At 30.7% G+C, this 17,368-nt stretch overlaps 1 protein-coding gene across 8 annotated transcripts in view; it reads right to left on the bottom strand.

The window, feature by feature from the left end:
- The window catches only part of LOC107444683 (phosphatidylinositol 4-phosphate 5-kinase type-1 alpha), a 78,418-nt gene that overhangs the window by 21,788 nt on the left and 39,262 nt on the right, over nt 1-17,368 (bottom strand). For all 8 annotated transcript variants that reach the window (XR_015435027.1, XM_087167011.1, XM_087167014.1 and 5 more), the window contains 7 exons: nt 16,830-16,919; nt 15,065-15,098; nt 14,209-14,371; nt 10,522-10,654; nt 8,079-8,166; nt 1,439-1,555; nt 1,074-1,263 (listed from right to left, as the gene is read on the bottom strand). Coding sequence is in view for 7 of the 8 variants with exons in the window: in XM_087167011.1 (XP_087023137.1) it covers nt 1,074-1,263; nt 1,439-1,555; nt 8,079-8,166; nt 10,522-10,654; nt 14,209-14,371; nt 15,065-15,098; nt 16,830-16,919 (815 nt within the window). In the remaining variant the exon portion in view is untranslated. The remainder of the gene's footprint in view (nt 1-1,073; nt 1,264-1,438; nt 1,556-8,078; nt 8,167-10,521; nt 10,655-14,208; nt 14,372-15,064; nt 15,099-16,829; nt 16,920-17,368) is intronic.

Below are 17,368 nucleotides of genomic sequence, written 5' to 3' on the forward strand. Positions count from 1 at the left end.
TGAATCACTAGAAGCTAGAAAAGGAAAAAAACGTCTGCACAAAGACTTTTTTTTTAAAAGAGAGGGGAAGATAGATGTTTGTTTATTTTGATTGTTAAAAAGTGTCCGGGAAATTGACCCATCCGGAAAAGGGACGTCCGGATATGGGACGTTACACTGTACTGAATTTTTAAAACCAGCTATTCAGTGGAATGTAGCCATAAGCATTTTTCTTTTTTGCTTCTTCTACCTCAGTTTCCCATACCTAATTTTTTGTACTTAAGACGAAGAGTCATAAAAAATAAAAGTTAACCAATTGACTTACTGCTTTTCAATAATGCAGGGGTGATTGTGAGTCCAAGTCAAAATTCCGGAAAATTTCTTGAGTTTAAAAAATATTAAATTTAAAAATTAGAAAAAATTTAAACAAGGTTTTTTTTTCTCCTTTTTCTCAACATTTTTTAGTTTACCTAAAATATATTTAAAATTTTACACATACCTATACCATTTACGCATACCTATGATGACCTGGAAAAGTAATTAAAATTTACAAATATGTCTTTTTTTTCTTGAGTTTATGATTATAACAACTATTAACTGATAAAAATGAATATTAATTATGAATATAAGCTTATAAAGTATCTCTCTGGCTCTCCCTTACAAACAAATAAAATAAACTGTGTTTTTAAGTTCCACCTTGAAAATTTGATTTCCGGAAACTTCTGTGATCAATGATTTTTTTAAACGTCTGGACCTACGATCTCCGGAAACTTCCGGATCACTATTTAGAGAAAAATCCGGATTTTTTCCGCAGCACAATCAGCCTTGATAATGTTTATATTTCTTTTTATGGGTCATTCATTTAATGTGTTATAAAAGGGAGCAGTTGGGAAAAAAATTAGTTAAAATTATTTGCAGTACGGATATAGTGAACCAAAATTTCGGTCTCTTCAATGTTCACTATAACGGGGTGCGACGGTACTTTATGCTTGGTCGCAAAAAAAATTCCTTCACCGCAATTTTCATTTTTCACACCCTCAAAATGAATGTGGTTTATAGAATAGATTTTCTACGGTAATACTAAACAGCCTCACCTAATGACTTCTGTTTTCTGCTCCCAGGATACAGAAGATGATTTACTACCACTATACGATACAGAAGATGACTTTGATGCTGTTTTAGAAGGAGGAGCATTGGCACATTTTTTTGGGTTGTCAGAAGAACAATCGTTTTTCACTTCACAAGAAGAAGAGTTCTCTCCAGCCTGGGCACACATGGGACCACCTATGGAATAAATAATTTAAAACAAATAATTAAGAATTTCTTGCAATTTAAAGAGATCATCATTCTAGTTAAGTAATGTGGCAATATATGGCACGAGACAGGTGTTTCAGTTGCACAAAAAAAAAGTAGAGAGGTAGCTCTCGAGTCACAATCGATATCGATTAAAGATAGTTACCTTCCTCTTGAACACATTCAGTTTCTGATGGAATTTTGGGAAGGATGCTTTTGGAATCTCCAGCAGAAGATTTCTTGGCGCTGACCCCTTTACGCTTTGAAGGGGAATGCTTTAAAGCTGCAATTATTTACAAATAGTCATATTTCAAATAACACACATACAGCAGTTTTTTTTTTAAACACAATATTTTAATTTACAGTAGTGATGCATAAATAATCCTAGCAGCAAAGAAAGAAAAAATTAAAAAAAAAATTTTATTAAAAAAAATATTAAGACAACTTTTTCAGAGACTGCAAATCCAGTTACAGAGATGAAACAAATATGATTATTCAATTTCACGTAAGTAAATCATTTAGCTCTATACTTAGCTTATAAACTTTAAAAAAAAGTCTAATTAATATTTAGAACAATACCCAAATTCGAACAAAAATATACATAGTTTTTATTTCTTTCTGCATTTAAAAAAGCAAGCTTTTAGGGAAAAGAAGCCTTAAATTTTGATCACAAACAAAAAAAGGTTGTTGGTACAAATAAAATCAAGCTCAAAAATTTTTCTTGAGTCACACTTTTATTTATTTATATTTTATTTTGGATATTTTTTTCGTCCACTAAATGAACAGATATTAAAATATAGAACACAGTCGTATCAAAATAGGTAGCAGATAAACTCAGATACTAATAAATGCATCAGTTATAAACCAGGGATGTGATTGAAAAAAGGGGAAGTTTATAACTGTAGCAGTAAACATGCAAAAGAAAAAATGATATGAATTCAATAGCCAATCTGATACTGATTACATAATTATCGATTCAAATAAATATAAATAAATGGTACTCATGTTCTTAAATAAAATCTTGATTAAAATAATTTCTTTTAATAATTTAGATAACTTAGAGTAATCATGCATGAATCATAAAGGCACGATTTTATGTATCACATCATTTTAAAAAAACTTTCTTGAATGGTCAAAGGACATTTGCGGACTTTCTCATCAGTTCTTTGTTTTTTTTTTATGGTCTTTCATTAACATGACTGATCTGTAGACTGGGTTTTGCAGACTTTTGATCATCAGTGTAAGTAGGACAAGAAAATTCATTTTTCGCACAATTTTTTGAGACCTTAGATTTTAATTTTTTTAAGTGCAATTCCCTTTGAAATTTGACAGCTTTTGCTGATATTTTTTGCAGCCTCCTTCCACACCAGTTTTTTATTATTTTCCTTATTGCAACTATCAAGTTATTTACAGATGCAAAATCTTCTCTTCAAGCAGGAGAGTCTTCAAAAAACCAGTAAACAGATGCATGCTCTACTTCCGGAAAAGTAGCAGAGCAACCAAAGGCATTATGCATTGTGTGCAGTCCACATGAACCTACATTCAAGAGACTCACATTGTGTTCATTCTTCATTTTTTCCATCATTATGTCTAGCACTTTTAGGTTGACAATCGGGCCATCCATAGATAATTGCAGTAAACTTTTAGTATTGATGCACAAGCATTTCTCATTTATTTTTTCAAATAAAAGTTCAGACGTGGCATGGCCAAGAAAGTCTGAAGAATAATAGCGCATATTTACTTGGTTACCATCCCAAAATATTACATGACAATCCAGTTGTTTGAATTGATTAACATCATTTAGACTTTCATCAAAAAGCAGTACATAATTGGTTTCCTCTTTCACCCTTGACTTAAGTAGAGACGAAAAATATGGCGCTATGCCAAAACTTGAGAGGTAGGCAGTTTTTTCTCTCACCACAACTGAAATTGTTTGCTATCTCGCTATCAGAAAACATAACTTTAAAATGAAAATTTGAATTTTCACAAGATTTGTAGGAATAATGTGAGCATAAAACCTTTAAAGTCCATAAAATTTCAGCTTTCGTAGTGAGGCTATTCAAATTAATTGCTCGATTCAAATTATAAACCGGCACAGGAACATCACTTTGAACTGAATATGAAGTACTTGGTTGGTTAGGAAATCCAACACTATGATCTTGAGGTGAGCAAAAAGTTCCTAAATCCACAACTTTTTCTTTATTTTTTGCCAACTTTTTAAGATTAAGCCCTTTCATGTGGTACTTTAAGGCTGTTTCGCCCATATTCCAAACATCGATAACTTTATTGCACAGTGAGCAACATGCTTTATGTCGAGATTCGGGAACACTTAGCAGCCAATCTTTATACAGTTCATTTGCTAGCCAGTCACTATTAAAAACGCACTTTCCACCAAGCATACTTGTCGTAGCTGTAAATACAATGGAGATGAAAAAATAATACTCGATTGCTGTTCAACGCTTAATCGACTGCATTTGGGTGCATGCAAACAGATTGTTTACATTAATTGTAATAGTAACTTCACTTCAAATTATCTTAACGCTGGCACTACTGAATGATCATTCCGCTTAGGGAGCATTCACACTGTACTGCGTCCATCAGCATGACTGGTAAGACAGGCATTTGGGGAAGATGGAAAGGATGATTAATTATTTTCTCCGTTTAAGAATAGTTTTTATCTTTGTTAAAAATTTTCAGGAGATAAAACATAATTTTCAACAGTTAAAACGACAATTTTAAGAGTTATAAAGGCCCTTAGAAAAAAAAAGCTAATTTCAGGAGTTTTTCAGGAGGCGTATGAACCCTGTACATAAAAAAAATTTTCGCACGGAAATTTATGAAAAAAAGAGTGGAAAATATGGAAAAAAGCGGAAGAATCACATAAACTCAGTCAGAGTACCCCTATCGAGTTATGAAGGTCAATATGCCTGAACCGATCACTGTGGTCTTTTTTCAACAATGTTAAAGTGTTGGGCCAACCAACAAAATCTTTTCATGACAACATATTTTCCAACAAAAAATAAGAAATCTTTAAACAATTTTCATGAAGTCAAAAAAATATTTTGAAACAGAAAAAATACAGAAAGTTCTTTATATAAAGTGAAACCTCGGTTAAGCAGACGCTCTAGGGACTGAAAAAATTGTCCACCTATGAGAGTTGATCGTTTACAGGAAGATACTAACATAATTTTTTTATGGAATAATTGCACTGATATAAAAATAATTGAATAATCTATAATAACTATTTACATCTGAAATGAATTTAAACATTAAAAAAAAAAAAATTTCAATACAAAAAGAAAAAGTCTGATATATATTCATATTTTTAGAAGGAGCTGCAGATAAATGAATATGTTTTTCCTATAATTACAAATATTCAAGTTAGTCATATGATACCGAATAAATGCTTTTTGTCTTACATCACTTCCTCAGTCAGTTCCAATTACAGTCAAACCCCGCTTCAGCAAAAATTTCAATGTAACGAATATTTTCCGAATCCCCATAGAAACAATGGATTAAAATACTGATACTACGAAATTGGTAATCCGATTTAACGGAGGTGAAAATAAGCAACAATTCTTATTTTCTCTCAAAACACTTTTCCATTCTTCCAAAGTACGCAATGAAAACAAAATTCAAATATTGTCAAATCTTCAAAATAAAAAGTTTCAGTCATAAAAGGGACATACCAAAAATCACTCGGAAGGGACCACTGTGTAAAGATTAAACCCCAACCCATTTACGTTTGAACACGCAAAAATACACCTGGCTCTCCGAAATAGTGTTTTCCAGTTCAGTTGTTTGAAAATGTGCATCATTTGGAGAAATTTGTAATTTGTAAATCATTTGTAGAGAAAATTTTTATATAATTTTTGATAGGTAAGAGATAATAAATCCATTGTTCCCTTTAATTTAATTGCTTTTGTCAGCTTTTAAGATATTGATTTGATATTTTCCACATGTAGTGTACAAATAGATCAAACATATATGTTACTTCTTTAAAATAATAAACGGGCTGTGTTTACTATATATATATAAATATATATATACTTTTTAAAAAAGCTATGCACCTTGAGTAAGTACAATTAGATTTCACTGTTTATACAAATTATTTCTCCCACAATTCTAACTGAACAACATCAAAAGCATAAAGTAAACTGGCTATTTGCTATATTTAAAAAAAAAAAAAAAAAAAAAATTTGTACAGTCAGCTCTTTATAAAGGTTTCAATATTTAAAAAAGCGGGTTCTTAACGACTTCAGACTAATCTTTGATCCCCCAATTCTTTTCATTCATTGCAAAAGTATGAGACTCCACCGAATCAGCCCTTCTCAACTGAGACCTTCCCCACGTCAATATTCCTGAGGGTGTAAAAAGCAATATTTTTTTAAAAAATTTTATTGTCATCCCACATTCAAATCACGTAGGTCATCCAATTCCTTCTATTTATTTTAATGTATTTAATAATATCGGGTTGTATATAATGTGATCTTGTACAGTTCAAAGTTAAATCATCTCCAATTATAATTCTCATTTACACCATCGAGTATAATCCGCAAAATCTTTCAATATAATTTTTGGAAAGAATTAACTCATTATAATGATCCATAAATTGGAATATAAATATTATTTTAATTTATATAAAAATAAATGCAAGTGTAAAGTTTAACCCACATACTGCAATACAATTTATTTACTGCCAAAGAAATTAGTAGTTGACAGTTCTGACACACATTTCTCTATGTCTTACCTACACATATTTTATTGATTATTTACCTTCACATATTTTATGAAAGAGGATCATTTACTATACATCTGTTAAAACTTCTTCCTGACTCCATTTTGGAGCAGGACTTTTTAAAACGACCCAGAATTATAGTTTCATCTTCTTCACTGAAAATTTCATTCTAGCTGGCGATAACAATTTAAAAAAAAATAATTTGTTGATTCTTTTTTTTTTTGGCAATAAAGCAAAGAGTTGAATTGTTTAAACATGGAAAGTTCACATAGCAAATAATTTAGTCCCACTAAATTTATAAGTATAAGCAGACTATTCGATATGCAATTAAGTCGAGAAGACTGTCATTTTTCACTCAATACTTACGATCCTTTGTTTTTGAAAATGAACATCAAAACAACAGTGAGGCATGCACGCTTTAAAACCAAAATAAATACTACAAGTCTCAGGAATAAGTGATTATTTAAAACATGCAATGAATTAAGTGCCCCTATTAAAATAAAAATGTGAAAAATTTGCTCCATTTTGTGAAAGATCAAGAAACAGAGTTTAAGAAAAAGATTCATTATTCCTGAGTCATAAATTCTGAAGAGTAAAAAAAAAACAATTATTTCAGACATTTATCAAAAGTACTTTAAATTAAATTGAAGACATAATATGGTTATAATCCAAAGTATTTACAACTTGCAAGTTCCACCTACAGCATCTTCATAATCATTTTTTAATGTAATTTTCTTCTAGTAATTTTATGTTTGAATACTTTTTAGAATCACCCTACGAAGGCTACTTCCCTCCGTCTTATAAAGGCCCAATAACACAATTTAATATCATAGAATATTGTTCAATTAATTTACATGAAAATGAATTTTATTCACAAAACTCACATAAAACAATTAAACTGAAGATCAACAATAAAATACAAATTACAAGTATGAATTGCAACATAAATTACAGTTATGTATGAATCACTACATCAAACATGCAGAAGGTCACAGATCCATCAAAAAAAAAAAGAGGGAGTTTTTTATCTTTGGAAGTGAATGACAAAATATAATGATTACTTCAGAATGCATTCACTAAGCAAGACACTAAACACCAATATTTTTTTTGTTTGAAATTCATACCTAGAACACTAGTGACCATGGTCTTAAATTTACGATGCTGACCAGCTGTTTTGATGTGTCACGTCCGGGGCAGCAAAAAATAAGAGGCAAAAAGACAAATACCATTAGATATAAAAGAGAAAAAGAAGAGGCCCTCCATTAATATGTTATGAACACATTTTAAATAAATAACCAAGGTAAAAAAAAAACTAGATTGGTAATATAAAGAGAAAACACAAATGTATTTAACAAAATAAAAAAGGGCTTTATATTCATATGCTATTAAAATATTTTTAACAACAAAGTTTTTCAAAAAAAAAAAAAAAAAAAAATGGTTTAAAAAAAAAACTGGATGGGTAATAATGAAAAAAATAATGAACATTGCAAAATAAAAAAAAATGCTATGTTTCAGATTTGTTTTTTTGTTTTGTTTTTTTAAATTCATAATATATTTCTTAACCTATTATATTATTAAGTTATAGTTTCATTTTCTTGTCAATAGAAAATGCCTTACAAGTCAACTTATTACTGAAAAACAGTTTATTAAATATTTGCTTTACTCTTAAAACATATACATATAAAAAAAAGCAAAGCATTCCCACGACAGGCGGAGGTCGTGAAAGCTAAGACCTCACAATTTAGTGACCAATGTAGTCAGCACTGCCTTTACTTTTCTGGTTGCCTTTACTTTTCAGAGAAACTGGTGGGACCAATCAATCGGAAGCTGGGTGGGCTTCAAACCATTACCAGAAGCGCAAATGATGGCCATAACCATCCAGCAATAAATAGCAACTCATGTGCACAGAACTAATTTTTATCAGATCATTTCAGAATTAATAAATCCAAGATTAACATCAAATTTCACCTATGATTAATTTGCATTGAAAAAACATGAACTGCCTAAATAATTGTAAATAAATTAATAACCATATTCAATGATGAATAATAAAAAGGTATGAACTCACTTGAAGGCATTTTCTTAAATACAGTCTTGCTCATAAATTGTAGAAATCTCTGACTGTAAAAACTGGGCCTATGAACAGACACAGTATCCTAAATAAAGAAATTTTTGTTATTAAAATAATGAAAAAGTGAAGAAACAATTTTAGGATGTAAGGCAAAGATGGCAAACGTAAGTATGGTACATGCAGTGGCACGCAAAAAGTTCGTATTAAATCAGTTTTATTAATTCACATTCATTGAAAAGAAAATATTTAATAAAAAAAATTCAAAGGGAATTGATGTCAAGGGGGAGGGGGCTTGAACTCGAAGCATTTTGAAGAAGAAAAGAAAATGGGGAGAAGTCATGGGAAAGTTTATCTCATCGAAGTTGTAACTGAATTATTCCTTTTTATTTGGAAAAACTAATAGTATACTACAAAATTAATGTAATACAACAAAAAATATTTTACTAAATGATAGAAAAAAAAATTCAGTAGACTTTAGGAAGTAATATAAATTTCATGATGATTGTTTCATAATGTACAAAATATTTTACACATAGGGAATTTTAGGGATTTTTATGGTCATCAAAACATAAAAAATTTAATATTTTTCATTTATAATTAACACTAAATGAACGTGAAATGCTCATTATGTTAACTCATAATTTTAAACAGTAATAGGTATTTAATTAATCAAAGATAGTTAGACTTTTAAATTAATTTAAAAAGGGAAATGTAAAAAAATAAAATAAAAAAACCATTTTAGAACAAAAAAAGTTTTAAACTGATTTCTATAATTGAGCTTCACTAATGTGATCAAAAATGCTATTTCAATAGGGATTTTTTAGTAAATTTTCTTAAAATGTACAAAAACCAGGAGAATTTTTAATAAACCAGTAGACCGAGAAAAACTGTCAAAATCCAGTAGTCTGCTGGAAAATCCTGTAGAGTTGGCAGCTGTGCATACTCTAAATTTGAACATGAGTGATCTCACATGATTGATTAACTTAAAAGAAAAGACCAATTGCATGTCACCATCATTTTCCTGTTAAAAAGAGTAGTTTTCTTTGCTCTCATAGAAAGATCAACATGGGAGTATTTCTGGTTCAAAGGATATTTTTTTATGGATTTTCCTAATGTAAAATATGGAGATACTCATACAGGGTATTTACTACAGTTTAGATTTTCAAATCCAAGACTTTTCATGACATTCTATGAGTAATTCCAAGAATTTTTCATGACTTAGCGTAGATACGATTTTCTCTGACGAAAACAATAAATTTAATAATTCTCCTTTATCTGCTCAAGTAAGCAGCATCAGCCCTTAACCACTGGATATCATTGCTGGAAACTCTCAAAGCCCCGTTTCAGAATCACGGGTGACATTGTTGCAGAAAGCAATTGAGTTCTTGCAGAAAGACAAGAGGGTTTTTTTTTTTTTTTTTGGAAAATTAAAAAATCCTTTTTTTTTTTAAGCAGAATTATACTCTAAAGATACTTTTTTTGCTCACTTGTAAAAAAAAGAAACGCTCCTGATTTTTGGAAATTAAAAAAAATTCGCAAATGAATGGCTTGATTCAGCTAGATTTCTATATTGATGAAATAAAAATAAATAAATAAAAAAAATTCAGAAATCGACGAAGTTTAAAATACGATTCGAGCTAGAAATTATGTTCTTTCATTCATTTTTTGAAGGAACACCATCATTTTTAAAGAGCATCATAAGAAAATTTAATACTTTAATAAAATGTGACATTGAGTGGCGATTTTGTTACAAATTCTGATAATCGGTACACCGTGAAATTAGGGAGGTAAATTCAATTTCAAAAATTAGATTTTTCGGCAACCTATATCCATGACTTTCCATGATTTTTTTTAAAAAAAAAAATTAGTTAAAATCATGACAAATTTTCTTCAATAGCAAAATCCGTGACTTTCCCAGTACGTGGATACCCTGTTCATACAACTAACAAACAAAATTTGGCTGCAGAGAGAATCGCTGGGACTTAGTACTGGTCAGAGATCTCTTTTTATAAAACTGTAAGGTTAAAAAAAATATATTGTTTTAAATTAGAAGATGGGTTATTTGCGTTGGATTTTTCTTTTGGAACTTTAATATTTTCTTTAAAAATAAATTTAAAAGAAGTTTTTGGGAAGTGATATAAACTACGTGAAATATGCTTCTAAACATTTTCTTATTGTTTTAGTAAATTTAATTTGAATTTAAGTGGAATATTTAAAAATTATCAAGAAAATAATGTATATTATTTGATTAAAAAAATCATTGAAGGTTTTAATTTTAAGACATTGAAAATTAGAGGGGGGAAAAATCAAGAGCTTTTAAAGGTATCTGTTTGAACCTTGCTCAAAGTCTTTAGTCTCAACCTGTAAAGGTTTATTTTTAAATGAATGTTTTCAAGTCGCTGTTCTAAGTTTATGTAAATGAATGGAAAGAACAACTTACACCATCATGTAGTACAGATTTTAAGGTGTGTTCAAGCTTCTTTGCTAATCTAAAGCTTTGGAGGATGTCAATGACTCCCAGAAAGAGTAATAAGCTTTCTCCTTTACAATTTTTTGCAGGTATACCACCAGGTCTGAAAGAAGGTTAAAAAAAAATCTTTAGTTTGCTTTTAATATATCATTCTCAAAAAGAGGAATAAGCTTTCTCCTTTATAATTTTTTTTTGCAGGTACACTATCAGGTATGAAAGAAGGTAAGAAACACTTTATTCCGTTTTTAATATGCAGGGTAATTCAAGAGGACAAAGGTGATTACAAATAGATATAACTATTGAACGAAAAAGAATTTATGGATAAAATTTACACAGAATGTTGAGGGAACTTGCATACATGCGTCACAGATTTTTTACGTGATTTGGTTACACAGACAACATCTTGGAGTGCCATGCCTCCATGTTCTGATGGAGCGGTGAACAAGTGTAGAAGTAGTGAATAAAGATATGTAAGAGTTCTGGCTGTGAAGTTAAGATGTTCTTTTTGTAGGAGTCTAGGACTCTGAGAAATTATTATTTGGACAGTGCAATAACACAGCACCCTCTCTTTCGAGAGTTACATACAGGCATTTCTCCGTATGGCGATTCATCTTCTGGATTGTGATTTCGAATAAGCTCGCCAAGGTTGAGATTACCAGCTATTACACCAACCTGATAAGGATTTTGATTTGCGTAGTTAAGAGCATTTTTATCAGCACCTCTAAAAAGAAGTACCCTTGCACAACTTTATTGATTGTTAACAGCACATACATGTCAAGGTGTATTTAAACTCTCATTATGTGCATTCATATCAGCTCACAAAAAAAAGTAAATGCTCCAAATGCTGAACCAATCCATGCTTGCTGTGATATCGCACTGTTCCAAGCAATAATTTCTCAGACTCCTACAAAAAGAAAATCTTTACTTCACAGCCAGAACTCTTACATATCTTATACACTTAATCACAGAGCCATCACAACATGGAGGCATGAGAAGGAGGTAGTCCATTTCACGCCATACATTCTGAAGCATTTTGTGCAGTAATATTAGTATTACAAACAAATTCTTCAATTATTTTGGGAAACACACACAGGGGCTCACCATGTTCACTAATAAACTCGCTCTACTTCACTGCGCCAAATGTAAAGAAACTTCAAACACATTCTTTGTAAATTTTAGCAATAAATTATTTTTCATTAAATAGTTATATTCATTTTGAATTACTAGTGTATTATTCCCAGATTTCCTTATAATCAGGGGTCTGTTTAGAAGAAATTTGGAATTTAGAAGAAATTATTTCCATAAAAACAGACACTTCACAAAATGATTTTTCTTTTAACCGGACCCTTCACAAATTTGATCTTCATTATTATTTTGTTAATCGAATAAACCCTTCCCAGGGCAAAAAACAAGAAAGATGGATGTAAACGAATTAAGTTTTGTCTTCGGCAGACGATTCTTCAATTATTCGCCCGAAATTAATATTCTGCGTTCAGCGGTATGGGCTAAATACCCAATATTTGTATGTTGCATCTCTAATTTAGAAGCAGCAATTGCTGTTTATTTTTTAAAATTTTATTTTTTTTAATTATAATTTCACAGTGCCGAGCATAATCTTGGCATCTGTTTACAATTTAAAAACTCCTTGAAAAAGTTTTTTGCAATAACCGGACCCTATTTGCACAAACTAATTCATATTCATAAAAGCGAACCCTGGTAGAAAGAATGCGAGTAATTTTTTCACAATTTCACGAAAAACGGACCTTTCACAAAATGTCTGGACAGACCCCTGATAATCCACTTATCTGTTTTGGGTGAGGGTGTTAAAACTTATTGTCACAATATATTAGTTATTCATAACCATAATACAGTCAAATCCCGCTATAGTGAACATGGTTTATAGTAAACTCCCGAATATAGTGAACGAAATGCTCGGTCCCGTGCCTTGCTATACACGTATAATGTTATTTTTAGTGGATATAGTGAACCAAAAAAGTGAGGAAGTTGGATATAACGAACTTTTTTCTGTCTTCGACTGATTCCCCCCCCCATTTTCTTTGTAATAATTTTGAAATTTCTACTTTAAAATAAATACATATACCGATTTTTAAAACAATCTATAGAAACTACTTTTATGTGCTCGAATAGCAAGTTAGACAGGTTTAAAAAGCGGAATAACAGAAATTCAGGAAAAATTATCTGAGAGTCGGGAAGTGTTTCCATATCTGATGTTGAGGATTGCTCATCAGCTAATTTTTATTTGTACGCAAGACAAAGAGTGATGAAAAATAACACATTCTTTGCTACTACATAATATTTTTCAGTAATTTATTTGAATACAATGTAATAAAAGGGAGGAGTTTGGGAACCATTAGTGAAATTGCCTGCGTAACGGATATAGTGAACTCCCGGTTATAGTGAACCGAAATTTCGGTCCCTTGAAGGTTCACTATAGCGGGGGTTTGACTGTAGTACCTTTTACCATAAGTAAGCATGAATAAGAAGTTTTGTGACAGAAAATATATGTTAATATATTATGAAATATATTAAAATGGTAAATTGAGTTACTGTTTATGCAATCATTAATTGTGAAAAAATATTAACAAAAACTCAAGTTTAAAAGAAATTTATAACATATGCATTCTGTAGATTCTCCAAGCAACCTCAAAAAATTTACTCTAGAGCTAGTTACGGTTGAACACAGGTAGATGGGGAATATAGAGGGCTTGCCTCCCAGTGATGGATGGTCAAAACAATTTTTTTTATTCCTGACTGGCACTGACCACAGCTCTGAGGTAAAATATCCTCAGTGGCAGACAGATAAAGGTTTAAAATCCTCTAGCTGTTGGAAGTAACCATGGGAGAATTTTGCAGTTTCCTTCAACGCGTGGCAATTTCACCAAAGACTAGTTGCCCCAAATGCGTGATCCAACAGTTTCCTTACATATTGAGTTGGGTTCAAAATTACAAGGAACAGACTTTAACATTTACAATGGTAAACTGAAAAATTGTTTCAACTGTTCAACGGCTGGTTATTAAAAAAAAAAGGTCAAGCATTAATATTTCATTTTTTTATGAAACCATCAAGGTTGCCACTCAAATCTGGAAAAAAAAATTTATGTTTTTTCCCTGTACACATTATACACACTATATTAAGAGGAAACAACAATTACTGTGCTCTTGTGTGAGCTATATTGGGCTAACTATATTTATTAGTTTTAATTGCTAGGAAAACAGCTGAACATACTTAAATAAAGTTTAGGATAGCTGAAATATCATGGTTAAATATCCCATAGATTAAGCTTTGACCACCATTTTTTAAAAGACAAAAATAAGAAACAAAATTCTCTGTATCTTACCAGTTTGTAAAGTAAAAACCAAATTTCCATGTATTTTCCTAAATTGTAAAGAAAAATCTAAGTTCTCTGCATTTCCCCCGTTATTTTAGGCAATTTTTAAATTTCCTGTATTTTCTAAGTTTTTCTTGTGAAGTGGCAACCCTGAGCATTTGGTTGAAAGGAATTTTATGTATGAAAAATTTATTCAAAAGGCCAGATATTAAATCGATATTGTTCTTAGGTTTACACAAAACATGTTTAAATAAAATCATCTTTTTTAAAAATTGCTTTAGTCCAATATTGTTGGAAGAAAACTTACGGGACATCATCTCTTTCATCTGCTGTTTCTGTTTCGGCTTGGATGGATTCCATTGCTGTTGAAAATGCAGCAAGCCTCTGCTTGTTTATGGACTTGCTTCGAACTAAACTTGTACCCACACCACCACCTCCTTTATCCGACTGAACCGGCTGGACGGGGGAAGCTAAAAAAAAACATGCATAATTATTTTACACACATCCCTGTGGCAGAATATTTTTGAGCTATCTGCAAAAGAATTAATAGCGTTACTGAGTTTACCGAGTGTTACTGTAGTGCTTATTAATGGAGTCTTCGCATATCTTACAAGTGATTCAGACCAAATTCAGTTTAAAAGAAAGCTTATATGTTATTGATAGTTTTTGAAACAGGGAATTGTAAACAGAGTATTTTTTCTTATTTTTAATAAGTTAAAGAAAATTATCCATCTGGCTGTAGAATTATTAAAAGAATTCATAAAAAAGGATTTAAAACTTGTTTACTTTTGGGTCAATCAAAATTATGCCTCATTAGCAACTTATTGTTGCTTGGTTAGTTGCAAAATCTTTCAATGTTCTGGACAAAAATTGCATTGTTTTCTGTTGCAAAAATTAAACTGCTCAAACTGAGTTACCGCACAAAAGACAAGTCATTTTTTGACACTTTATATTTAATAGTTTAGAGTTTGCAATCAAAACAAAATTAAAGAATAAAAAAGGATTCTCATTCAATGCTATGAATATGTATAATACAAGCATTTTAAGCACAACAATCCACTCTGGTCATTAATTCTAAAAAGAACACAAATTTAGACTAAATCTACGAGAAAATGAACATTAAACTTTATAATACGTATCATGTTAAAAAGGAGGGGAATTACCATTATCTTCCTCCTGATCTTTTCTGTATTGTTCCTATAAAAAAAATAATAAATAAATAAATAAAAAATTTAAGAAGATACAAATAAACAGAAATTTCTAAAGATTATGAAAAGAAAAAAAAATGCAGGACTGGCAAAAATTATAATTTAAAAAATAAATAAATAACTTGGATTTAAATCAGATTTTTTTTACATTTACCAAACCAAACTCAGGTAAAATGAATTAATAATACATAATATTAATTTAAACTTTTTATTAAATGATAACTTAGATAACTTATTCTATAACTAAATTTTATAACTATTACAAATTACTTACTAAATAAGTAACTTTTTTTTTTCAAGCTTAAAACTTTTATAAATTTTTAAAGACAAAAATCCACTCTGTTGTTATCATAAGTTACATCAAATAAAGAATAAATTTGAACCTGGAAACATAAAACAATTATTCTAAATAACAACACAAACAAGATCACTGCACTGTAAACATAGTTGCTAACATACACAGGAAAAAATCCAGTAGATTTCACAAAATATAAATTTCATGCTAATTGTTGCCTAATATACTAAATTGCACACTTTCCACAAGCTTTTGATTCAAATAGTTTTCCATCACAGAATGCTTGTAGTGAGGATGACTACGTAATATGTCATCCCCCCCCCAAGAGATGCTCTATGGGATTTAGAACGAGGCTCTGCGAAGGCCAGCCCAGTTTTCAAACATCCATTTCCTCAAACCACGTCTGTGTGAATCCTGCTGGAAGAGAAATGGGCCGGAAATATTGCCATAGAGAAGGGAGTGCAGCATTGTACCTCAGAGTTCGTGTTTCCGATCACCGGAACTGACGAACCGAGTTAAAACTACGACAAACACCCCCACACCATTATGCTTCACCACAACAACCGGGTGTCCGGATACTTTCGACCATATGGTGTATTAGAATAGCAATTTTACATTTACAGGGACGAGAGTAGTTGGAAAGTAAAAAGGAGGAAATTCATGAATATATATATAAATTGATTATTAATTTTAAAATTGCATGAATATATAAATATGAATCACATGCATGATTTTAAATTAAGAGAATAAGAATCCCGAAATGAGACTTCCAAATCACGTGAATATGAAACTCTATATCGACGAATTAAAAAAATCTGAAAATACAAATCATGATGCGTAATTTTTAGATCACGAAAATACAAATCACGATGCATAATTTTAAGATCACGTAAATACGAATCACGATGCATAATTTTAAATAGCGCAAATACGAATCCCACTGTCTAATTTTTAAAGCACGCATAAGTAGGAAAATCGATGTTTGATATTACAAGCGCAAAAACGAATAACGACATTGGATTTTAAGCTCGCGTGAATACAAATCGCTACATAGGGTTTTAAAAGAGCGTAGTTACTAATCGCGATATTGGATTTTTAAATCTCGTAAATAAGAATCGCAATGTACGACATTTAAATCGCCTGATTAAGAATCTCAACGTTCAACTTTTAAATCAGGTAAATACGAAAATCAATGTTTGAGGAAGGAATGAGAACTTCAATACTTTCACTTTTAAATATTTATTTCACTTTCAATTATTAAATATTTTAACTTGAGCAACAAAAAAAATTTCAGCGGAAATCAGCGGAAAAATCTGAAAAAAAAGAAAAAAAAGCGGAAATTCGCGAATCCGCGGAAGAATCACATCTCTGCATTTTGTCTCTCTTTAAATATTAATTTATTAGATATCAATGAAATCATCTCACCAAATGTTTCTCCCTTTCTCTGTGAGCAGCATGAATGTTGTGAATACCGACCAATAAAGAGTAGTCCATTATTTTAAATGATTCCAGAACCTAAAAAAAGAGATTTCATTCTAAATAGTCTGTATTAATTACAATCAGGAATAGTATTGTGTTCAGGGTTGCCACTCAAATCTAGTTTCAAAAAAATTATCTTTGTTTACCCTCTACATATTATACACACTATATTAAGAGGAAACAACAATTACCGTGCTCTTGTGTCAGCTATAGTGGGCTAGTTTTAATGGCTGGGAAAACAGCTTAGATAATGCTATAGTAGTAAATGAAATAGTTTAGTATAGTTGGAACATCATCCTTAAATATCCCATAGACAGGGTATCTGCTACATTTTAGATTTTCAAATTCATGACTTTTCATGATTTTCCATGACTAATTCCAAGAATTTTTCATGACTTAACGAAATTGCTATTTTCTCCAACAAAAACGCAACAATAAATTAAAAAAAGCATTATAATAACATTATTCGAAATAGGCATAACCAA

The sequence above is a fragment of the Parasteatoda tepidariorum genome, chromosome 7 (genome assembly GCF_982258835.1).
Source record: "Parasteatoda tepidariorum strain Cologne lab strain chromosome 7, Ptep-v5.0, whole genome shotgun sequence".
Classification (NCBI taxonomy): Eukaryota; Metazoa; Arthropoda; class Arachnida; order Araneae; family Theridiidae; genus Parasteatoda; species Parasteatoda tepidariorum.